Raw genomic sequence first — 26,677 nt, 5'->3', positions numbered from 1 at the left:
CTCCCCTGAGAAAAAAGTGCACTTAACAGGAACCAGCTTACACAAGACAAAACAATTTCAAACAAGACAAGCTGGATAGTGATGTTTCCTCACATTGTCCTGTAAAAATAAATGGGTGATGGGAAGCGGGATGAAAAGGACTGATATCAGGGCATTTAGCCATCTCTCCCGATGTTAGGGAACCTGGCAAGACAGATAGTGTCTGGCTTCTGAATGGGAAAGTGATATCATCATATCATGATATTGAAAATTGAACGGGTCCAAAGACGGGCTACAAGAATGGTGGAAGGTCTTAAGCATAAAACATATCAGGAAAGACTTAATGAACTCAATCTGTATAGTCTGGAGGACGGAAGGAAAAGGGGGGACATGATCGAAACATTTAAATATGTCAAAGGGTTAAATAAGGTCCAGGAGGGAAGTGTTTTTAATAGGAAAGTGAACACAAGAACAAGGGGACACAATCTGAAGTTAGTTGGGGGAAAGATCAAAAGCAACATGAGAAAATATTATTTTACTGAAAGAGTAGTAGATCCTTGGAACAAAATTCCAGCAGACATGGTTGGTAAATCCACAGTAACTGAATTTAAACATGCCTGGGATAAACATATATCCATCCTAAGATAAAATACAAAAAATAGTATAAGGGCAGACTAGATGGATCATGAAGTCTTTTTCTGCCGTCAGTCTTCTATGTTTCTATGTTTCTATAAAATCAAATCTTAATTTAGAGATTTAATTTAGAGATTGTTATCCCTGGCTCTAAGATTTATCAATATTAAGAAATTGTAGATGTAAATTTATAAATAACATCTCAAAGGTGGGACAGTTAGATATAAAGATGGATATGATAGAACATATGAGCTCAATGCCAATAACAGGAAATATCTGGTTGTTTTTTTCTGGATTTATACTACTATTTCCTGTCCATAGCCACAACTGTGTCAAATTTTGTGATCTGAGGTGAAGGGAAATTAAGACGACCAGTGAAATGGAGGCTTTTACCTTCTCACTTACATCCTCTTAAGTATGAAATTGCATAAGAACATCAAAAAGAGCCTGTTAAACCAAACCCCACAAAATTCAATCAATATCTCCGAGACCGCCTTCTGCCGCACGAATCCCAGCGACCGATTAGGTCCCACAGAGTGGGCCTTCTCCGGGTCCCGTCAACTAAACAATGTCGGTTGGCGGGCCCCAAGGGAAGAGCCTTCTCTGTGGTGGCCCCGACTCTCTGGAACCAGCTCCCCGCAGAGATTAGAACTGCCCCTGCCCTCCTTGCCTTTCGCAAGCTCCTTAAAACCCACCTTTGTCGTCAGGCATGGGGGAACTGAGATATCTCCCCCAGGCCTATACAATTTATGTATGGTATGCTTGTGTGTATGTCTGTTTAATAATGGGTTTTAAAAAATATTTTATATTGTAAATTATTAGATTTGTTATAAACTGTTTTATTGTGTTGTGAGCCACCCCGAGTCTACGGAAAGGGGCGGCATACAAATCTAATAAATAAATAAATTTCATCCAGTCCATTATTCTTATTTTGTTTACCTCACCTAAGAAAAAGAGTTGAAGAAAAAGAGATGGCCTCCATATTGCAGGAAAAGTGTAATTATTAATGGAATCTTATTCGTATTTTCTTTTCACATGAACTCAGGAGAGGACATAGGTAAATTCCCCAAGGAGTTACTTTTGATCAAGTTTGTATATCTGTATGTTGACAGAGTACCGAAACATTATAACTAAAACGTTATAACACTGCAACTAGTCAACTGAACAGGTAAAGCATGTGGTCAGAATAGGTCCAGAATATAATAATTACGGTAACAGCAGATATCCATGAAGGTAGAGACCTCTGGCTATATTTTTTTTAATGAAACTTTTTTTTAGCAAGCATGCTTGGTTCATATTATTTATTTATTAATTGATTAATTAATTAATTAATTAATCAGATTTGTATGCCTCCCCTCTTCGCAGACTCGGGGCGGCTCACAGCAGCAATAATACAATGTAAACAAATCTAATATTTAAGTTAATTTTAAAAAGCCCAATTTAAAAACCAACCATATATACTAGCATACCATGCATAAATTTTATAAGCCTAGGGGGAGGGAAAGTGTCAATTCCCCCTTGCCTGATGACAGAGGTGGGTTTTAAGGAGCTTACGAAAGGCAAGGAGGGTGGGGGCAACTCTGATATCTGGGGGGAGTTGGTTCCAAAGGGTCGGGGCCGCCACAGAGAAGGCTCTTCCCCTGGGTCCCGCCAAACGACATTGTTTAGTTGACGGGACCCAGAGAAGGCCAACTCTGTGGGACCTAACTGGTCGCTGGGATTCGCGCGGGAGAAGGCGGTCCCGGAGATATTCTGGTCCGGTGCCATGAAGGGCTTTATAGGTCATAACTAACACTTTGAATTGTGACCGGAAACTGATCGGCAACCAATGCAGACTGCGGAGTGTTGGTGTGACATGGGCATATTTAGGAAAGCCCAAGATAGCTCTTGCAGCTGCATTCTGCACGATCTGAAGTTTATTATCTAACCAATATTATTCAAAGATGGAATCTCTCTAGTTAAACAACGTGCTTTCTTAATGTTACCCTTGACTAATTTGAGTAGATTTCTGTGGCATTAATATGTGTCAACCCAATCCATTTGGTGGGTTCTGATTCAATGAATTATGCAAATCCAGAAAACCAAATTAAGAATGTTTAAACATATACAAATATGGAGTGATTTTTTAAAAATGGAAACAATAGCTTATTTCTGCTCAGTGACTTTCTGGAAAAATAGTAATTAAATACCTGGAACAGTTTGTGAGACAGCTTTTTTTTTTTTAAACTCATCTCTAGCCATATTTAGATCCTTGTAACAAAAAGGATTATTCTGGTATCAAGCATTATATTTCCAAGACAAGATGCAATGCTATTACCTATTCACTTTACAACAAGGCTTAGCACAGCAATCATCACTTCCTCTCTGCTTTGGAAATACTTCCAGTATTTGCTAAAACTATGTGTGTAATCACCTGCAAGAACTTCTCAATTCAGATCTGTGGAATTCTTCACTGACATTTAAAACTACTTCACATACTTTACTATGGTCACATGTCTCTGACTTACTAGGATCTGAAAATTCATTAGAATTCAACATTATGCGGAACTCAGACCACATTTATTTATTTTAAAAAATCAGTCTGAAAAATCCTGCCCAGTGAGTGTAGGAGGGATGGTAGAGGGAGGTTCTGTTAATGTGCTTGTGACTTTCTTCCTGATATTGCGAACATTGTTCTCTGCCCCATAAACTTGCCAGCTAGGTTAACTATCTTTTATCACAACATTCTCCAGCCATTAAACAGACCTGATTATACAGCAGAGATGGGATCCTACTGGTTCTAACCAGTGATGATGTCACGGAACTGGCTCTGTCGGTGTCGATCCATGGGCGCTGCCATCTTGGATTTTGCTTCTGCACATGCGCAGAAGCTAATTTTTGCTTCTGCACATGAACAGAAACTATTGTTTGATTGCTGCGTGCGCCCAGCACAACCCAACCAGCAAAAGGATCCACAGCCCACCCCTGCTACACAGGTTTTTGTCACTTTATGCAAAGTTGCTATTATGTGGTTGATCATTTTCCTTTGACAATTGGCTTTATGTTAAAGGGGGGGGGGGGGAACCCTATTATGTGATTTGTGCCAGCATAGTCAATTTGTGCCAGCAGCAGCCCAAGCCTTCTTCCTGCCAAAATCACTTTCTGCCTTCACTCAAACTTTTCACCATCATGTTATATAATTCTTCTGGTTTTGCTTCCTGTTTTACACTTAACTCTACATATCAACAACTATTACTAAAATGCTCCTCAATATCTTGTCCAATCTCTTTTTCCGAAAGGAAAAGGATGTAATACCAGAAAAAAACTTGGACACTGAAACTGGGGGAAGATGGCTAGTCACAGAAGACGTTTTTAACTTGGAAACATCTTCATATGGGCAACCTAACAATCTATGCTAATAAAATTCATAATGCCATGATGCATTCTACCTCTTGCGTCTGTCTTGATAATCAAGTGCATCTCTACGAAAGATGTAGAAAGACTTTCATGCTGCAGAGAACATCAAATGTATTTGGGTAACTTGAGAATTTAAGGTTCTAAAAATGTATGAAATTTGTCAATGTATCTGGGTTACAAAATTTAAACTGCATCCACCACCTGCTTTTTTCCACTTGCTTTATGCAAATTTGCTTTGTTTTCAGGAAATGTAACGTAGCACAAAGCAAGCAGAACCTGTGCTTTGTTTAAATTCCCCATTCGGTAATGGAACCTATTATTTTAGCACTCACAAGCCAGTGTTTGTACCACGTCATTGGGCTAATTTTGTAAAAATCAATAATTCTCTGGAACATGACCTGCCCGAGCAACATAATAGTAGTATACTGTCGAAACAGGGTTTAATTCTGGCCAATCAGTCCACGTTCGTTAACTTGAAGAGTCTTCAACGTTGTTGCTATTCGAATCACGATACTCCAAAGTAGTGATGGGTTGCTACTGGTTTGCACCGATTTGGGCGAACTAGTAGCATCTGCTGCGGGAGGCTCTGCCCACCCATCTAGATGTCATCAAAAATGTTCTGCACACACGCAGAAGCATTGCACATGTGGAAAGTGCATACACACGCCCATGCACTCCCGTTCCTGAACTGGTAACAAAGATAAGTGAAATCCACTACTGCTCCCAGGAGAGGAATGTATTAAGGTATGGACAGCAAGTACTGTCTGTCCTACATATCATCGACAGTAAGACTTGAGACAAACCTGAGCTTGAACACATTTCCATATATGACCATGGGAGTTAGTGTCAAATGCACTACATGGGGCTACCTTTGAAAAGTGTTCGGAAACTTCAGATCATGCAGAATGCACTGCGAGAGCAGTCATGGGCTTCCCCAGGTATGCCCATGTTATACCAACACTCCGCAGTCTGCATTGGTTGCTGATCAATTTCCGGTCACAATTCAAAGTGTTGGTTATGACCTATAAAGGCCTTCATGGCATCGGACCAGAATATCTCCGAGACCACCTTCTGCTGCACGAATCCCAGCGACCGATTAGGTCCCACAGAGTGGGCCTTCTCCGGGTCCCGTCAACTAAACAATGTCGGTTGGTGGGCCCCAGGGGAACAGCCTTCTCTGTGGCGGCCCCGACTCTCTGGAACCAGCTCCCCCCAGAGATTAGAACTGCCCCTACTCTCCTTGCCTTTCGTAAACTCATCAAAACCCACCTTTGTCATCAGGCATGGGGGAACTGAGATATCTCCCCCGGGCCTATACAATTTATGTATGGTATGTTTGTATGTATGTCTGCTTAATAATGGGTTTTTTAAAATATTTTAAGTTGTAACTTATTAGATTTGTCATGAACTGTTTTATTGTGTTGTGAGCCGCCCCGAGTCTATGGAGAGGGGCAGCATACAAATCTAATTAATAATAATAATAATAATAATGATGATGATGATGATGATGATGATGATGATGTGAGGGACTACTTTATGTTGAGGGTAGGGATAGTCTACATGACCTAAGAGCTTGTGTATACACACAAAGTTCTGAATTAAGGAACTTCTGTATATACTTTTATTTGTACATGCTTGAGAACAATGTTAGTTAATTTCTATTTTTCCACGCAGGGCACAATTAACTAGAACTAACCATAACTATTGTATCGTACCAATGTGAGAATTTATATATCTCCCTTCCTGCCCCCTAAAAAACTAATTTCACCTTATCTGTTTTCATTTTCCTGCCCTTTTATCTGAATACATTTTGAAAAACTTTGATGGCATGAGATTCCAAGATTTTGTTGAGAAAATAGATCTAGTCCCTATTTGGGGAATTTTAAAACTGTGGAAAGCACATCATGAACATCTTAAAATAACTTAAAAAATAATCTGATCAGATTTACTCAAATAAACTTTAGCATTGTCAGGATCCTGGGTTTTGTCCCTATTTTGCCTGTAGAAACAAGCCTGAAAATCTCTATGATATATAGATTAAAATATTATTATTAAAAAACAAACATCAGGGACATGGTTGGTCTTCACTGAATGGCTTTACCCTTTTGTCACAAAAACTATTTTTAAATTCTGATATTTTATACTGTTTGTTCCTATACGTATGAGATCCTGCCTTACCAGTTCCTCTTGTTTCTTTCCCTCCCCTCAACAGTTGCAACGCAACAACAACTGAAAACCAAATAGAGATTATAATTTTTTTTGCATTTGCTGACATGTGTAAACTGCATATCTATTTTAAAGAAAGCTTTATATAACATGTAAGGGGAAGTAAAGAGAGAAAACAATTCAGTTCGGAGATGAAAAAATGATTGTCATAAAAGAAACTATAAACCCAAATTGTTTGTCAAAAGGTTGCATTTTGGTGGGAGTGCTTTCAATTGTAATTATAATCTTTTAATTATAGTTATGACCAGGGGAAGAGAGGAGGCAGTTGTTGAACTAAAAACAGTAAACTGCAAGTTTATTTTACTCAAATTGAGGGATTACAACTACGGCAGATGAGGGGGTTTCCCACATTCTGGGGGAAAAAACCAGTCTGGATTTTTAATAAAAATTCACTCTAAGTGAAGGAATTTACTAAAAGGTGACTAAGGTGACTTAGAGAAGATACCCATTCTAAATACTGTAGAGACAAGCAACCACAGCTATTGTCATGCTGCATTTTCTACACATTAGCAATCTCCACATATATTTTTCCTATATGTTATGTATGTTTGGAACAGAGCTGTCAAAAGGGAAATTGCAGCCAGTGTATATGATTTTTTCAAAAATTTTCAGTTACAAAAATTGGTATGTGAACTTACAAAATACATGCCTTTTAATGTTTGTATACTTATGATGAACTATGACCTGGATGACTGAGAATTTCCATAGACATTTCCTCAGACAAGTAGCTAAATAAGATTATTCAAACCCTTGATTACATGTAATCAGCCTTTACAGCCTTTCCTAACTTTATGTTTAGTAGATGAGTTGGGTTTCAAATTCTATAATCTCATGCAAATTAAGAAAGTTAATGTGGAAAGCACAGAATTAAGGAACTCTGATGTATTTATTTTACTAAACTTCCATGATTCTTGACAAATGTATATTTTATTTTATGTACGCTGAGAGCATATGCACCAAGACAAATTCCTTGTGTGTCCAATCACACTTGGCCAATAAAAATTCTATTCTATTCTATTCTATTCCGTGCCTCCCATCTCACCAAGACAATTCCTGTGGCTTATAGTCATTTTTATCATCGCAGGTCTACTGGAATGTAGTCTTAGAAGCTATTAGGAATTTTCATCCAAGATGTTTAGACAGTATTGGACTCCCCAGATACTGTTTTTGAAAGAAGAGGTATTGTGATGTCGAATTATATAACAACATTTCAGAATATAACTCATTGGAAACTGAATTATGGCTCTATCAAGCACAGGAGTGGCTAAAAGTCATTTCACAAATTTGGAAAAGTGATATTATTCCAGATCAGAAATTTGTGATCTTGTCAGATGCAATTAACCAGAGCCCACCCGTGAATAAGCCCAAACGGATATTTTATTATTAATCGCCTATATTACAAGAATTTTGCCAGATGGCTTGCAGATACAGTAGTCCCTCGCTATACCGCGCTTCACCTACTGCGGCTTCACTTCATCGCGGGTTTTCAAGAAATATTAATGAGAAAAATCATTCGCGGATCTTCGCTGGTTCGCGGGTTTCTGAGGAAGTCAATCGGCAGATTTAAACATCCCGCCGAACTCGATCGGCAGGTTTTTTTTAAAAAAAAAAATCTAAAATTGTAAATACTGTATTTAAATACTGTATCTAAAATAAATACTGTGTGGGAAGGGTTTATAAACACTTAAAACAATGAAAACTTACCAAACAATTACAATATAAATACTTAAATAAGTACTATCAGTCGATAAATTCCACATCACAGATTTCACCTATCGCGGCCGGGTCTGGAACGTAACACCAGCGATAGGTGAGGGACTACTGTATAGACCTAAGGATTTGATCTCAGACATTTGCTCCCTTTAAGAATCAATTGCTGACTCTAAACTGAAATGTCTCTTTAGCTGCCTAGCAGAATTCCTTCCCCTTTAGCTGGTGGTTCCACCACACATCCACAATTCCACATTTTGGGAAAAGGCAGCATTTTCTATTAATCAAAAGATACGGCAATATATGTTAGTATGGCAAAGATACCGTGATATTTTACAGTTAATATTTTGTATTGGTTGCATTAGTGTATTTATTAGCAAGCCAGTGACTACAAGTAGTTTTTATACAAATGGGTTTTATTACGGGGTTTAGTTTTAAATACAGTGGTACCTCATCTTACGAACGCCTCTTCTAACGAACTTTTCAAGATACGAACCCGGTGTTTAAGATTTTTTTGCCTCTTCTTCCGAACTATTTTCACCTTACGAACCCAAGCAGCTGCTGATGGGATGAAGGGGTTTCTTTTTTTCCCTTTTTTGAAGAAAGAAAAGGGAGGGGCGGCTTGGAGGGGGAAAAGACTGCATTTAAATAACTAGGAGAACAGAGTGTTTGCAGGAACTGAAAGGGTGTCTTTTGAAGAAAGAAAAGGGAGGGGTGGCTTGGAGGGGGAAATGACTGCATTTAAATAACTAGGAGAACAGCGTGTTTGCAAGCAATGAAAGGGTGTCTTTTGAAGAAAGAAAAGGGAGGGGCGCCCCCCTTGCCTTTCTTCCTTCCCACTCACCCTTTAGCCTAGCCTTGCTTCTTCCACCCGCCCCCTTTAGCTGCTCCTCCCTGCCCTCTGTTCGCCTCCCTTCTAAAGTTTGGGATTTTCCTGAAGGATTTGCACTCATTATTTGCTTTTACATTGATTCCTATGGGAAACATTGTTTCATCTTACGAACTTTTCACCTTACCAACCTCCTCCTGGAACCAATTAAGTTTGTATCATAAGGTACCATTGTATTACATTCAACGTCTTTATATTGCTTGTATCTTTTTGTATTTATTATATTATTTTGTAAGCCGCCCCGACGCCTTTGGGATTGGGCAGCATAGAAATCAAATAAATGAATGAATGAATAAAAATATATAAATAAATAAATAAATAATAAACAAACAAACAAACAAACTTACAACCACTATTAGACCAAGAATCTGAGTCACACGTTATTGCAATTTTAAGCAAGATATCCACATAGCTGCTCCACTCAAGGACTGCAATATCAATCCCAACTGTGATTGTTGACCGCATGACTGCATGGCTCATTAAATGTGCAGAGTGAAAGGTCTGCTTGCTATAAGAAGGCAGGCTGAAGAAGAGAAGCTCAAATCCCCAAGGGCCAAGTTTTGTTTCTTCAGTTCATTGTAGGCCTTCTCCTCTCCTCTATGTATGAAGGGAACTGTGACATGGAGATGGAAAAAGGAAGCTCAGATTTTGAGATCTGAACTTCCTTTCTCTCCCATCTGTCACAGAAGATTCCCTCTCCTCCAGGCACTGGCCTTTCTACCATTCAGAAACTTTGCATTTGCTAATTTTTTCGGGGTAGAAAGCTAGCCAACACAGTGTTTCTGAACGCAAGAAAGGCCAATCTTCAGGAGGTAAGCTTCTTTTCTTATTCCCAGTGAAGAAGTTCCCTTCTACACATAGAGGATCCCGGAGAATAATAATAATAATAATAATAATAATAATAATAATAATAATAATAATAATACTTATTATTATTATTATTACTATTATTATTATTACTATTATTATTATTATTATTATTATTATTATTATTATTAATTATTGGATTTGTATGCCGCCCCTCTCCGCAGACTCGGGGCGGCTAACAACAATAATAAACACAACATGTACAATCCAATAATAAAAAAGAACTAAAACCCCCGATTATAAAACTAAACATACAGACAAACATACCATGTATAACTTGTAATGGCCTAGGGGGAAGAGCTATCTCAACTCCCCCATGCCTGGCGGTATAAATGAGTCTTGAGTAGTTTACGAAAGACAAGGAGGGTGGGGGCAATTCTAATCTCCGGGGGGAGTTGGTTCCAGAGGGCTGGGGCCGCCACAGAGAAGGCTCTTCCCCTGGGTCCCGCCAAACGACATTGTATAGTTGACGGGACCTGGAGAAGGCCAACTCTGTGGGACCTTATCGGTCGCTGGGATTCCGAAGGTAATCTGGTCCATTGCCATGTAGGGCTTTAAAGGTCATGACCAACACTTTGAATTGTGACTGGAAACTGATCGGCAGCCAATGCAAGCCACGGAGTGTTGAAGAAACTCCAGGACTTGGCAGAAAAAAAGTAAGCCTGGATAACAAACAGCCAAGCTTCTAGCTCAGAGCTGAAATTCCATTCTGTGCATGGAACCTGAGCTTAATTTCTCCAGCCCATCCTAGACGTTCCTCACCCCCAAGCACAAAGGGGAGATATTTGTAAGGCAACAATACTTTGCAAACTTTCTTTCCCGCTTTCCTATGCGGGAAACCAGTAGGGAAGATTTGAAATGCCAATCAAATGCTCGCAAAGTATTTGGCAATCAGTTTTAAGTGCAAATATGTTGCCAAATTCTGTTGGGTATGGCACTCATAACTTCAAGGGTCATAAGAAACTTTTTCTAAGTCTGTTGTAACTTCAAAAGATTGTCAAGCAACTAGTTGTAAGCTGGAGGCTACCAGAATTGATAAATACAATATGTAAGATTTTGGGTTCTTTTTTTTATTTATAGTGTTTGGGGAGGGTTTTTTCTTCTTCTTTTGTTTCTATTTTTACTTTAAATTTAAATATTGTTCTGTTAATTGTTTATGTTAAAAATGTAAAGTAAAATTTAAACAAAGATATATATACAGCTGAGAACACTGAACAAGTAATGCCTATTATACATATTATATAAACAGATTCACAAACCAAAACTTTCCTCTTCCTTAACATTGTTTTATATTGCCCAAAATAAAACTTGTGGGTGTAATGTGTTTAAACAGGCGCTTTCCTTTGTAGACAGATATTTTAATCAAGAAGAACACATGGTTTCTGTGAGTTCTTCCTTATAAAATAAATTTCTTAAATTTCATTACACTTCTTTAACCCTTCAATAAAATTATTTGATTTCATTACCTCTGTTATGAAACTAAATTGTTCTATAGTCTATTTTTAGTCTGCATTTTAAGTATTCTGCCCTTTAGTTGGTATACTCGGATAGGAAAGTTGCATTAGAGCTTTATTGAAGATTTAGATAAATGCACCAGAAAAGGAGCAAAATGTTCTGTGATCTTGTGATGAAGTTTCCAGGGACCAGGAAAATGGTCCACTCATATGATCTGCGAAAATAACAATGGGGCTAGGAAAAACATTTGCTACAATTGCATCGATGAAACATGGCAAAATTTAGACTCATTCAAGGGGACTTTCCAGCCATAGTTCAGCAGAATACTGTATTTAGAATATTTATTTTATTATTTATATACTTTATGTTGTGGTTCAGCCTGAGGCAGATCAAAGGCCAGCTGCGTCTCTGCTGGCTCCATGCCCGGAGGAGGCTGACAGCGAAGAGGAGGGGGCTGAGCAGTCGGACGGGGGAGGATCCAGTCAGGAATGTGACGAGGAAGAACAGCATGGGAGCCCCAAGGAAGGGCCCTCCCCTGCCAGTAGCTTGGAGTTATTAGGTGACGAGGCACAAGCTGTCATTGACATGCGACAGAGACGTTTAGATCAAAGGAAGGATCAATTGAGGAGATATTATCAGGATTGAATAAGGAACATCAGGGCTTGGGTGTGGTCCTCATTAGCAGGGAAGGGTTTATAAGGCAGGCAAGCTATTGAAGCCCTGTGGAGTGTTATCAGTTTGGAGTTCCTGTAACCTGCATTGTTTCTCGGCGTCTCTGTTCCTGGCTTGTGGCCCAGCAGTCTTGAAGAACCGTGGGAGGTGTATGTTTGTTATCTACAGCCTCGTCTTGGCAGCAAGAATCCTATATTGATGTATTAACAATTACCTTTGTGTATATATTTGGAGTTCCAGTGTTTTCCTGCTTTGTAAGGACCTTTTCTGTTAGCTTCGTTTTCCTTGAACATTATAAAACTGTATTTGAATTTTACCGGTGTGTCTGGCTTATCTTTTGGGGTTGGTTATAGCTTCCGGAGTGACCCAGACAGAACACTTTATTAAATGTGTATACCGCTCAACAACTCTGGGCAGTTGAAATATTTAAAAGCAAGGGGAAAACACACAAAAGACAAAAAAGAAGATGGGAAGTGCGACAAAATAATTCAGAAAATAAAAGAAATAACCCAATGGAGGCTTCACACACTTACTTAGGACCTGGGCACAGAGCAAAGTCTTCAATGCTCCTCAAAACATTAGTAGGTTGAGAGATGTTCAGATTTTGGGAGAACCTCATTCCTAAGCACTGGTGCTGCTACAGAGAACGTGCACTTTTGGGGTCAAATGAATGTTAATGTTTTATCAAAGGTGAAGCATGCCAAACTAATTGGCTAGGACAACAATCCCCAACCTGCTTACCAATCCAGCTGGGATGGGGGATAGGGGAACTGGGCAATGTGAGTAGAGGGTTTTGCACACAGGCACGGAGCTCAACTTGTGCGAACGACAGGTTGGTGCACACATTTGTGATTGCCCGCTAGTCTGCCTGTCACACAAGTTGAGCTACGTGTGTGCTCTGATCAATCGCAAAGTTCTTAAGACCCATCTTTGCCGTCAGGCATGGGGGAACTGACACATTTCCCCCAGGCCTATACAGTTTATACATGGAATGTTTGTGTGTGTGTTTGCTTTTAATAATGGGGTTTTTAGTGTTTTTTAAATTATTAGATTTGTTCTTACATTGTTCTTGTTATTGTTATGAGCCGCCCCGAGTATTCGGAGAGGGGCAGCATACAAATCTAATAAATAGATAGATAGATAGATAGATAGATAGATAGATAGATAGATAGATAGATAGATAGTTCAAGCGGCTCAATTCTGAATATGCTATGGAGTTGGGTACCCATGGGAAACAGGCAGTCTCGGGGTAACCAGGCTCTATCTATCTATCTATCTATCTATCTATCTATCTATCTATCTATCTATCTATCTATCTATCTATCTATCTATCTATCTATCTATCTATCTATCTATCTATCCATCCATCCATCCATCCATCTATCTACCTACCTACCTACCTACCTACCTACCTACCTATATACAGTACATACATACATATATATATATTGGATTTGTATGCCGCCCCTCTCCGTGGACTTGGGGCGGCTAACAACAGTGACAAAACAGAATGTAAAAAATCCAATACTAAAACAGCTAAAAACCCTTGTTATAAAACCAATCATACATACAGACATACCATGCATAAATTGCAGAAGCCTAGGGGGAAAGATTGTCTTAGTTCCCCCATGCCTGATGACAGAGGTGGGTTTTGAGGAGCTTACGAAAGGCAAGGAGGGTGGGGGCTATTCTAATCTCTGGGGGGAGTTGGTTCCAGAGGGCCGGGGCCGCCACAGGGAAGGCTCTTTCCCTGGGCCCCGCCAACCGACATTGTTTAGTTGACGGGACCCGGAGAAGGCCCACTCTGTGGGACCTAACTGGTCGCTGGGATTTGTGCGGCAGAAGGTGGTCCCTGAGATAATCTGGCCCGGTGCCATGAAAGGCTTTATAGGTCATAACCAACACTTTGAATTGTGACCGGAAACTGATCGGCAACCAATGCAGACTGCGGAGTGTTGGTGTGACATGGGCATATTTAGGAAAGCCCATGATTGCTCTCACAGCTGCATTCTGCACGATCTGAAGTTTCCGAATACTTTTCAAAGGTAGCCCCATGTAGAGAGCGTTACAGTAGTCAAGCCTTGAGGTGATGAGGGCATGAGTGACCGGAGAGGTAGGAGGAGAACCACTGGAGAACAGTGCCTCCCACTCCCAACCCCTCCAGCCAGCGCAGAAGGATACCATGGTCAATGGTATCGAAAGCCGCTGAGGTAAAGAAGCACCAGGACAGAGGATAAACCCCTGTCCCGGGCCTGCCAGAGATCATCCATCAGAGCGACCATAAAAGGCTTTATAGATTATGAAGAGTACCTGGAATTCTACTCCAAAACAAAAAAGGCAACCAATGCAGCCCACAAAGGAAATGGTTTACCAAGGTGTCCCTATCGTGCCCAGAGAACTTTGTCCTGGACCATTTGAAACTTTCAAGTGTGGTTCAAGGGCAGTGCATGTAGAGTGCATTGCAGAAGTCAAGCCTTGGGGTGATCAGGGAATGAGTGATTGTAGGAAGAATTGTTAGTAAACTGTTCCAGATTCCATAAAACCCTGCCTGTTCATGCATATTCCTAAAGCAAACTGAATGGACAAAATATGTAAATATGGAAAAAGAAGAAAATATAGAGAAGTAAGAATTAAAGAAATAACACATCCCACAGACGCTTTATGATACCTTAATGAAAAGCATCAAAGCAGTAATTAAAATAATTATACTTACCAGCCCACTTAAGGCTACAATCCAGATGTAAGACCCAGAGGTTAAAAGCTATAAAACAAAAATGTGTAATTTAAAATGGAATTTCGATAGCACAGTACTTATACTAATATTTATTTCAACACTAATTGAAATACAGTAGAGGAGAGAATATCATAAATTGCATTTCTGTTTATGTGCAACAAAAGGGGCTCAAGTATTCGTTTAAATGTTGTCATGAGTTTAGAACAAAAGCAGAACAATTGAAAAATCTGAATGAAGGTTGAATGAAATCTGGAATAAGGCTGAATGAAAAAGTGTAACAAAAAGAGCTGAACATTTGCTGGGGTTTGCTAAGGTTTTTTTTAATTGTAAAATTCAGTTTGATTTAATAAAATTATTTTCTCCAGAATCTATTATGAAAGCCAACTTCTACAGTAAACATGTATAATGTGTTTTTGTTTTTCATTAGCCATCTACATATTCAAGGGGGGAGAAACAACTTTTAAAAACAAACCAGGCAAGAAAAATACTAAGAACTATACTCTTGATCACAAACTTATTTTAACTTACTTTATAAGTAGGTTATAAGTATATTTTTTTACTTTATATTATGATGCTTACATCAAATAGAGCAATGCTGTTGTGGTTAGCTCTGGCCCAGCTCCTGCCCCAAGGACTGTGGAGGCGGGGGAGACATCCACATGCTGCAGGCCTGTTTTGCCCCCCCCCCCAGTGGAATCTGCTGATGAGGGCTCCTCTGACCAAGAAGACGTGAGTGACAGGGAGGAGGAGAGTGGAGCAGACAGCTCAGAAGGAGATCAATTATCTAGCTCCTCCTTGGAATCAGAACAAGAGTTAATGATACAGCCACGCATGTGGAGAGCGATGCATAGGCAACAACTGAGCGATTATTATCAAAGAAAATGAGGCCACCTGTGGTTGGGTGGGGCTGTGGTAATTAGTGAGCTGCTATAAAGAGCAGCCTGTGGGTTTGGCCATTGTGGAGGATTATCTGATCGTTGTATTTCGTGACTGCTTTGCTGCGTTTGACCTTTTGTGTGCTGATTTTTCCATGCTTGGAAACTAAACCAGAGCAAAGTGTGTTTCACTTTGTGAAAGAAGAAGGACTGTGAATTGCCTCACAGCTGCAAGCTAAGTATCACAGAACTGATAAGGGACTTGTACCAATTACCAGTTTGTTTGGAGACAAGTGCTCTTTGCTATACAAAAAGAGAGCTTAGTTTAAGTGAATTTTCATTATAAAGAACATTGTTTTGAATTTTCAAACGTGTGTGTGTCTGAAATTTGTACCTGTGAATTTTCAGGAGGAGTCTACCAGGGAGTCCGACAGAACAAATACTAAATGGAGATATCTGTCTGTCCATTTATCCCACATGCAATGAAACAACTATTTATTCCTCCCTGCCATTGCTGCAAAAAGAACTGAAAACGAGCATGTAACAAACTAAACATGGTCAACAGCATTTTTCAGAAAGAGAATTAGGAAAGGTTGTTTAGCACTTTGCACTTCTACCCTCAAAATCCAAGCTATATTGGGTGCATCTTCCTTAAAAAAAACCCAAAACCCTGAAATGCATAACATGGGGTTAATAATATTTTAAATCTTTGAACATTGTTTTATTAAAAAACTTCAACAATCTGAAAATTTATCATGTCAGATATTTAATTAGAATGCAAGAGTGATAACAATTTAGCATGATGCCAATTGCTGACAGAATGAAAGTGATTATTTAACGGCAGCTATCAGCTTGTTATGATAAGATTGGAGAGCACAGCAAAGAAAGTGAAGCTATGATAATATCTAGAAAAATGTCAACAGTTGCTTTGCCTTCGCTGTAAAATGAAAACTCTTAAGCAAAGTAACAGGAGTTGCAAAACATATTCTTTATTTGGTCTGAATATTTAGGGAAGTGTAAAAGTATCATCCAGACTAGCTCTCTATTAATAGCCTGGGCTGAAAGCTTAGTTACCAATGAAAAACCATAGTTTTAGAAGTAGCTTATCTGTCAAGTAGATTATCTAAACGTTACAAAATTATTTTTAAAAAGGAAGAAACAGAAGATTAAGATCCTAGTATTTAACAAACTAGACATGTTCCCAACATAAAATATTGCCTTAGGTATGTATTCAAAAAATAAAACTTTAGGGTGGCACATTATCAATAAGGGAATAAATATTAAACAAATGAATACACTAGCCTAGGATGGAAGTTTGAGTTCTACAGGAAATTTTGAACCAAAGTCCAACAAAAAGTCTAACCAAAATCTATCATAAAATAATACTAACACTAAAGGCACTCTGAAAGTTGGTTTTCCCCACTTCTGGCAATTAAAAGTAGGATAAAACTATGGGAAGTATTTCACTCTATGAAATACCCGAATATCTCCGGGACCGCCTTCTGCCGCACGAATCCCAGCGACCAGTTAGGTCCCACAGAGTTGGCCTTCTCCGGGTCCCGTCAACTAAACAATGTCGTTTGGCGGGACCCAGGGGAAGAGCCTTCTCTGTGGCGGCCCCGACCCTTTGGAATCAACTCCCCCCAGATATCAGAGTTGCCCCCACCCTCCTAGCCTTTCGCAAGCTCCTTAAAACCCACCTCTGTCGTCAGGCATGGGGGAATTGACATGTTCCTTCCCCCTAGGCTTATAAAAATTGTGTATGGTATGCTAGTGTGTATGATTGGTTTTTAACTTGTGGTGTTCTTAAAATTAATTTAATATTGGATTTGTCTTGTATTGCTGTTGCTGTGAGCCGCCCCGAGTCTGCGGAGAGGGGCGGCATACAAATCTGATTAAACTTAAACTTAAACTTAAACTATGTATTGAATATCATCACTAAGCTCTTATTGCTACTGCTATCAATTTACTGCACATTCACAGATTTACTCTATAGCGCTTAGTGCATTTTTAAAAATTAGTTTTGGGATTTTTAGGATTAAATATTTGGAAATAACTGTTATTGTTCTAGAAGTTCTTAGAAAATAGTGGGTGCAAATGGAAAGTGCAGAGCTGCTAAATTAAGGCAAAACAAATTAACACATACAAACCTGCAAACCCAATATATAAACCAGTGTCTTGTTTGTGATGGAAAATTGTCCTAGAATTTGTGTCACTTGCACTCTTGGAATGGAGGTATAAAATGGAACAAAAAGAGCAAATACAGGCCCCAAGCTGTTGAGACAAAATATAAAAATTTACAAAAATGGAATATCAACACAATTCTTAGAGAAAATATTAACTCTCTCTTCCTTAACTATTTTGATTAATCAAATGCATCTTAGTACTTTTTCAAGTATTAAATACTGTATCCAAATTGACTAACAGACACATTTAAAATATCACAAGGTGGGGTTTTTTTTGTTTAAATTTAGTTTTTAAAAAGTACACTCTGGTATAGAGCCCATAGAATAAGAGGGCCCTTTGCCTGCTTCTTACTTAAACCATCCAATAAGCCATAATTAAATGCTTTTCTCAATGAGTAAAGTATAAAAATGAGTTCCTTCTTCCTTCATTTTGATACTTAATCACTTGGTAGGAATAACGTCTCTGTCTTATCTTCTGTGTGATCTATTCTTCTTTATCTTCTTAATCACAACAAATATTAGGAGTGATTTATACATGCAAATATTCAGTTTTATAAAAACAGGAGAGGAAATATACATTTGAATACTGTATACAAGTGATAGTTTTAAGATAAGAGAATATACACAAGTATTTGGGGCTTGAACTGTGGTGACACTGATGATGTTACCTAGTTGGATAACAAAATGTCTACAAGCAAGAATTAAAGTCAGAGACCACCAGTGACTCCACAAATGATAATTTATATTGAGCTTTCAACACACAAGTAAATATTGCAAGGAAGCAATTAAAATCAGCGCAAATGGTATTTTCTTTTAATTATTCAATCTTTCAAATCCAAGTTCTCAACAATCTCAGCATTCATCTAGACTCAAACAGATGCTTCTTTAAATTAGTAATTTTGTTTCAGCTATTTTCAAGGACTTTTCTGTTCCTACAAATACTCTGTGTTGACAGAATATTAAACATATCCTATCAAACAGGTACAGAAAGCTATAATTCAGACTTGGTCATGCATAATTCAACAAACATTAAATTAAAAAACCAACTTTTTCCATGCTTTTAAACAACAAACAAACAAGAATAAGGACATCTTTAGAGCGGAGGTAAACTGTATCCTAAACAAGAATTGTCATCCAAATATTTATGAATTGCTGTGAAGAACAGTAAATTTATTGCAGACACATTACATATTATATTTATGTAACATTATGGCACAGATTGACATTTGCTTAAAATATTTATTTATTTATTCATTCATTCATTCATTCATTCATTCATTCATTCATTCAATTTTTATGCCACCCTTCTCCTTAGACTCAGGGCGGCTTACAACATGTTAGCAATAGCACTTTTTAACAGAGCCAGCATATTGCCCCCACAATCCGGGTCCTCATTTTACCCACCTTGGAAGGATGGAAGGCTGAGGCAACCTTGAGCCGGTGATGAGATTTGAACTGCTGACCTTCAGATCTACAGTCAGCTTCAGTGGCCTGCAGTACAGCACTCTACTTGCTGCGCCACCCTGCCTCTATTCCTATATACTTGGCTTATTAGTTTATTTCTCAATGTATTCTCTCTATTTATTTAAAATACTTATATATCCATCTATCTTATGTACAATAACACTGCAAGAATAATAAATCATAAAGAAATCAGTAATGCTAACATCAAACCTCATAGTATCCCACCCCTATCACGGAATGGGACTTTTTTCCTCCTCCACTTCTCCGAGCCTGTTTCGTCCCCAGCCTTCCCACCCCCCAGTCATTCGGCACAGCCCTTTCTCCCCGGCCCTTTCGCTGAACGGGCTCAAAAGCACTTTCGCCCTGGCCTTTTGGACGCCGGGGACACTTTCCTGTCAGCCAATCAGAGGATTTGTTCCTATTCATTCCCTTCCACTCTGCCCGCGTGTGCTCCTGGAAGCGGCCTTTTTAGGAGAAGGAGTGGGAGTTTTATATTTTAATTTGATTAGAAGTAAGGCAGAAATCGAAATAACAAATGAGCGCAGTTCCCCTGTCTTTACCAAAAAAGTATCTACTTCATGGAATTTTTTCTGATTCAGTAATTCTAAAACAAAATTACATCCCCTCTTTAAGAATCCCACCCCACCCCATCGTGTTGTTTTGTTTTTTGTTTTTGTTTGTTTTGTGATGTTTATGTATTTTTTCTTAATGTAAATAATAAAGATTTTTTTTAAAAAAAGAATCCCACCCCTTTCTTCAGTAACTGAATTTAAACATACCTGGGATAAACATATATCCATCCTAAGATAAAATACAGGAAATAGTATAAGGGCAAACTAGATGGACCATGAGGTCTTTTTCTGCCGTCAGTCTTCTATGTTTCTATGTTTCTATTCCAGAGAGAAAAGGCAGCAATGAATGGCTGGGGGGGGGGGGCGGGCAGAAGGTTGGGGACAAAACAGGCTTGGAGAAGTGGAGGAGGCAAAAGGTCCCAGACCCCCCTGTACATATGTTGGCTTCAATCTCCCTCTAGCCTGATGTTCTCATATTTAGCTAATTTGGGTCAGGCTTTGGTTCATAGGTTGCATAAACACAAGCAATTTGGTTATCTTATTATAGAAGTACAGTGATCTCTTGTTTTTCACGGTGGGATGAGTTCCAAGATCACCCGTGAAAAACGAATTTCCATGAAGTAGAGGAAAGATATTTTTTAATGTATTTGGACTTTTAAAACCCACCCTTTGCATTAAACAGTCGTTCTATAATGTTTCTCAGCTGGAACTACATGTGATATCCTACCAGTTTCTTTAATAGAGTATAGTAGTACTGTAGAAGAATTTTATGAATTTTTAATGGATTTAAAATTTTCAATGGATTTAAGCCCCCCCTTTGAAAATCCGTGAAGTAGTGAATCCGTGAAAGGTGAACCGCGGGGTAGCGAGGGATTACTGTACTACCGTATTTCCTCAAAAATAAGACCCTGTCTTAAATTTTTTTGAACTCTGAAATAAGGGCTTGGTCTTATTGCCATGCACTTAAAAGCCTGATCAGGGGATGTCTTATTTTGGGGGAAACAGGATACTAAGCTATATAAAGGTTTAGTATGATAGGTTAACTCAGTGAATTTCAACCTTTTTTGAGCTGCGGCACATTTTTTACATTTACAAAATCCTGGGGCACACCAACAACCAAAATGACACCCTAAGACAGTACATATTATACATATTCCCCCCCCCTTGTGTGTGTGTGTGTGTATACACACTTGAACCATTTCCAAAAACAGGTGAGGGCTGGGGGGGGTTCCTCTCTTATTCTTTGGGTGCTTTTTATCATATGCTTTAAATCAAGAGTCACTTCTCTCTTTTGTTTCTCTCTCTTTCCTCTCATTCTCGCGCCTCAATCATTTTCTCATTTCTCTTTTTTTCTCCCCTTTTTTCTCACATTTCTCTCTCCCTCTCCTCTTTCTTTCTCTCTCTCTCTCTCTTGCTTTCTTTCTCTCTCACACACAAACTCTCTCTCTTGCTTTCTTTCTCTCTCTTTCTCTCTCCCCCCGCTCTCTCTTGCTTTCTCTCTCTCTCGCTTGCTTTCTTTTTCTCTCTCTTTCTTTCTCTTTTTTGTTTCTTTCTCTTTCTCTCTTTCTCTCTCCCCTCTTGCGGCACACCTGACCATGTTCCACGGCACACTAGTGTGCCGCGGCACACTGGTTGAAAAACACTGGGTTAACTAACAATGATTTGCTACTACTTAGAAAGCCTTTAAACCCTATCTTTTACTCTTCTCTGAGCAGTGTTGAATTGAGACAATAATTTTAATTTATTTTTGTGTCTGCATAATAATTTCAGATATTTCATAAGTTTTAAATGTCACGTATGCTCAATAGGATTTCTAAAAAGGCAGTTTTCCCCAACCCTTCCTCCTTAATGAGGGGAAAGTTCCACTGATTGATCGTTGATTCTGATAGCTTTTTTTTGACACCACAGCATTTTTATTGTACTTTAACATCAAAATAACTCCTTTTTTTCTCTTGCTTTATACACCCACACACTCCTACACACCAAAAATAAAAACAGATTTATCAGATCTTTCTCATTAATACATTTCCCAGCATCACAAAAGGCTGCTGTCTCGTTGATCTACGATTCCCTGCATCTTCATTATAAGAAGTTGGAGAGTTAATACCAAAAATGAGGAAAAGAAACCCTGGGAAGCCAGTTCTTCTTATTTGTCACATTTCTTGTCACGTATCCGCAGAAATAAATTTCCTGATCTTTTGTAGCTGACCATTCTCTTCATGAGAAATTACCCTACCACAGGCCAACAAAACTGATACATGGGGAAAGGCCATAACTTAAAAATAATTGTGGGTTACAGAGAAATAGTTGGGTGTGATGATCAATTGTTTGGAGACTACCAGTATAGCAGCAGCAGCAGCAATTAGTAGTATCCATGAGATTTAAAGGTACAGTGGTACCTCTACCTCGGGTTTTCAAGATTTTTTGCCTCTTCCCAAGAACCATTTTCCACTTACAAACCCGACCCTCCGAAACTGTAACTGGAAAAGGCAGGGAGAAGCTACTGTGGGGCCTCTCTAGGAATCTCCTGGGAGGAAACAAGGCCGGAAAAGGCGGGGAGAAGCCTCCATGGGGCCTCTCTGGTGTTGTGATTCAGCCTGAGGCTCCTCAGGGACCGGCTGGATCTCTGCCGGATCCATGCCCAGAGGAGGAGGACAGTGAACAGGAGGGGGAGGACCAGGCAGACGGGGGAGAGGAACGTCAGGAAGAGGAGGAGGGAGAGCAGCCTGAGACCCCCGGGGGGGGGGGCTCTCCCCAGCTAGTAGCCTGGATTCCTTGGATGAAGACACACAGGCTATAATAGACATGAGGCAGCGACAAGCAGCTCAAAGAAGGGGCCAATTAGAAAGGCATTTCCATCCCTGAATTGGCAACAGCTGGGTTTGGGTGTGGTTCTCCTCAGCAGGGTTGAAAAGGCAAGCCCGCCCTTACAGTCTTGTGGAGAGTTATCAATTGGGAGTCCTGTGACCTTGCTTCAATCCTCAGCATCTCTGATCCTGGCTTGTGGCCTAGAAGTCTGGAAGACCTGGGGGAGGCGTGGGTTTTATTATCTCCAGCGTTGTTTTTGCCAGCAAGAATCCTGTTTTATTGCCTGGCCTTCGTGAAACCTCTGTGAAGCTTCATAGTGTTCCTGTCTGTAAGAACAGTTTTTGTTACCTGTGTTTGCTTTGAATTATATAAACTGCCTTTGCTTTTTACCAGTGTGTCTGGCTACTCTTTTTGGTTGGTGTTGGCATCTGGGGGGACCCAGACAGAACATCTAGGAATCTCCTGGGAGGAAACAGGGCCTCCCGCCTCCCTGTGGTTTTCCCAATCGCACACATTATTTGCTTTTACATTGATTCCTATGGGAAAAATTGCTTCTTCTTACTTAACTTTTCTACTTTCTTAACTTTTCTACTTAAGAACCTGGTCATGGAACAAATTAAGTTTGTAAGTAGAGGTACCACTGTATTTGGCAGCATCTTTTCTGTGGCGAAAGAAACTGCAAAGAACTTGCAGATACTTTCTACCAGTGTGATGCTTGAGGACAGTGGATTGGTTGGTTTGTTTTTAATGATGTAACAGTAGGTGGGATGACCTTGGAAGATAAGAGAGGACTTGTAGATTAGACAGTAGTCAGATAAGCAGTATCTGAGAGAGCAGATAGAACATGGGCATGGCAAACATCTCAAAGGAGGCCTCCCCAGTTTCTTAATAGAGATGTGTACTTTCAGACTTGCAAGATTCTGTTAATGTTATCGGCAATAACATTAGGGCTAGGATTTCTGGAAGTGGATAATCTCACAAGGTTGACAACCTCTGGGTGGCTCCCAACCTGTTGTCTTTTCGTAAGGCCATGAAGACCTGGCTTTGCCGGCAGGCCTAGGGGCAATTAATCAACAACTATCATGGCCTAGCCGTATGAAAGTTATGTATGCATGCTGATGGGTTAGCTTATTTGGGCGTTTAATTAATGTTTTATAGTTTAGATTTATATTTGACTTCTTTTTATTGTTTTGTAATTTATACTGTTGTAAACCGCCATGAATCCTTCGGGATTGGGCAGCATGAAGTCGAATGAATGAATGAATAAGCATCCTATGAGCCATTTGTTATGTAGATCTACTGTATAGGAATACTTTATTGTCAAACTATTCTTGTGGGAAATCTTTGACCAGAGCTATAGCTGCACACTTGTTCTTCTCACTTGAGCCCATACAGTGGTATAATGGTTGGGAAAATGTGAACTTATTTAGAACTTAGAGAAGATAGTAGAAGTGTCTCCCTGACATACTTAACCCAGGGAGCTGGAACCATATAGTAGAGTGATGGCTAACCTTTTCTGGAGCAATGGTTAAAGTGTGTGTACATGTGTGAATGTGTGCGCATGCACCCCCCAAAATGCAATGCATGTGTGGACCCCCCGCATGCGTCCCAAGGATCCAATGATAGCCAGCCAGCGGGAGGCGCACACACATGCATGGTAGAAATTAACCAGGATGACGGCTCATGTGCTCACACATGTCATAGATTCATCATGGATATAATACAATAAAGGTTGACTTGGTCGAAGAGAAGCCATTAAAATCTGTCACTTCCCACCACTGTTGGTTGTCATGGACCATTTAGAAAAAAACAACACAGTGGCCTGATGAGACACAATAGAGATGGTATGGCTTGCCATTTCCCTAACATTCTCCCCTTATATTCCAATCCATGGGCTGGTGGGCTGCTGCACGAATCCCAGCGACCAGTTAGGTCCCACAGAGTGGGCCTTCTCTGGGTCCTGTCAACTAAACAATGTCGTTTGGTAGGGCCCAGGGGAAGAGCCTTCTCTATGGCAGCCCCGGCCCTCTGGAACCAACTCCCCCCGGAGATTAGAATTGCCCCCACCCTCCTCGCCTTTAGTAAGCTCCATAAAACCCACCTCTGCCGTCAGGCATGGGGGAACTGAGATATTCTTTCCCCCTAGGCCTTTACAATTTAGGCATGGTATGTTTGTTTGTATGTATGTTTAGTTTTACAATAAGGGTTTTTAAAGTTGTTTTAGTATTGGATTTACATGCTGTTTTTTATTACTGTTGTTAGCCGGCCCGAGTCTACGGAGAGGGGCGGCATACAAATCCAATAAATAAATAAATAAATGAATGAATGAATGAATGAATGAACGAACGAACGAACGAACGAACAAACAAACAAACAAACAAACAAACAAACACTATATGGGAAAGAAAAAGTGTTGGTACAGCAATCCTCTATTTGTGGGTCAATCTAGGATTTTATTTGTCAACATTAGAATGAGTTAACCCTCTTATCCATTTTTGCATAACATAACTGACTGAGAAAGGTTTAGCCCCACCAACCCTAAACCTCTTATGGGTTAAAACTAGCCCCTCAAACTTGTTAATAAATGTAGCAGGTCATATATCACACTACCTCTTTCTTTGATTCAGTTATACATGCCAGGGAAACAAGACTACTCATACATTTTTCCAGATTAATCAGATTACTTTTCTTTTAATGCCTGGTGGCTGGCAAGCAACAATACTCTAGCTTACAACAAGATGGTCCTTTTCATATGAAAAATGTTCTGGGGTTTTGTCAGAGCCAAGGACATTCAGGAAATTGGAACATTAAAAGGTTCAATTTCCTAAGTTTAAGAAATATTAATTAATATCAAATTGTCAAAGGTTCTGGTAGTTATTGTAGTTACACTGCTAACAAAAATATGTAGGCAAATTTTTGCCCTAATTATATACATATCATTGTACTTCCCAAAATATATATAAACCCATCATATTGGAAACTGTTAAAAGTTATTTTTTTATATTTCACAATATGTGCAATGCTTTTCTATCCTAATTGTTAAACTGAAGCATACTGTTGAGGAGTCTCACTGAAATTCTGTATTCTAAATCTTGACTTAGACATATTCTGGCCTATGACTATAATAAATATTTGGCTTGATTTGATCGGAATAAACCTTGACAAAAATACAAATATTATTTATTTATTTCTTTTGTATCCAAGACCACAAGTGAAACCAGATGTAACAGTTTAAAAGAAAAGAATTATTGTCCTTGTCTCCTAAAATCTTAAACTTCATTGAACAAAATACTTAATGATAGTTTCCATATTACAGAATACAGCAAAGAAACAAATTGAGCTTATAACTTCTGCTGGTTTCATGGAAGCCATCAATTCCATTTCTATAGAGGGTTGTGGGGTTTTTTGTTTTTTTTCTGCAGTACTACAGAAGTGACTTACCATTGTCTTTTCTGGAAACTAGACTATATTGCACTAGCTGCATTTTAGGTATTTTCATTCTTACTGCAGCATACTTCTTTTGGTCTCTCGTGCACTGAATTTGTGTCTCATCTTTTGCCCAACTATACAATTAACATATCATTTTTTTCCATCAATAATCTTTGTATTATTGTAGGCTAGTCTAGAAATATGTGTCATTCATGTATAATTTCATACAACTGGAAATGCAGAGTTTCGTTTAAAAATACAGTGATCCCCCGTTTATTGCGTCCCCAACCATTGCGAACACGGTACTTCGCTATTTTTCAACCCGGAAGTCAAAATACCATCTACGCATGCGTGCCCGGGGCACGCATGCGTAGATGGCAACCGGGAGATCAGCTGCTGGGCGGCTTCCCTGAGTCTTCCCCCTCTTGCTGGCGTCAGCGAGGAGTTTCCCCACCGCCCACGCAAACTCCTCGCTGCCGCCCGCCCTTCGCCCGCCCACGCCGTTCATTCTCGCCGCTTTTGAGCTGAGTCCGGAAGCGAATTCGCTCCCGGACTCAGCTCAAAAGCGCCGATAGCAAGCGGCAAGGAACGGCTTGTCCACGCTTGCTATCGGCGCTTTCGAGCTGAGTCCGGGAGCGAATTCGCTCCCGGACTCAGCTTGAAAGCGCCGATAGCAAGCGGCAAGGAACGGCTTGTCCACGCTGGTTCTCGGCGCTTTCGAGCTGAATCCGGGAGCGAATTCGCTCCCGGACTCAGCTCGAAAGCGGCAAGAACGAACGGCG

The 26,677-nt window shown here is 39.6% G+C and overlaps 1 protein-coding gene across 1 annotated transcript in view; it reads right to left on the bottom strand.

Moving 5' to 3' along the window:
* UBAC2 (UBA domain containing 2) overlaps nucleotides 1–26,677 on the bottom strand; it is a 143,229-nt gene that overhangs the window by 49,077 nt on the left and 67,475 nt on the right. The window contains exons 5-6 of the mRNA XM_070751222.1: nucleotides 17,587–17,710; nucleotides 14,541–14,588 (exon numbers count right to left, since the gene is read on the bottom strand). Of these exons, the coding sequence (XP_070607323.1) occupies nucleotides 14,541–14,588; nucleotides 17,587–17,710 (172 nt within the window). The remainder of the gene's footprint in view (nucleotides 1–14,540; nucleotides 14,589–17,586; nucleotides 17,711–26,677) is intronic.

This window comes from Erythrolamprus reginae, chromosome 4 (assembly GCF_031021105.1).
Source record: "Erythrolamprus reginae isolate rEryReg1 chromosome 4, rEryReg1.hap1, whole genome shotgun sequence".
Taxonomy (NCBI): domain Eukaryota; kingdom Metazoa; phylum Chordata; class Lepidosauria; order Squamata; family Dipsadidae; genus Erythrolamprus; species Erythrolamprus reginae.
Note: the sequence above shows the minus strand (reverse complement) of the source record. Positions and strands in the feature narration are given on the sequence as shown.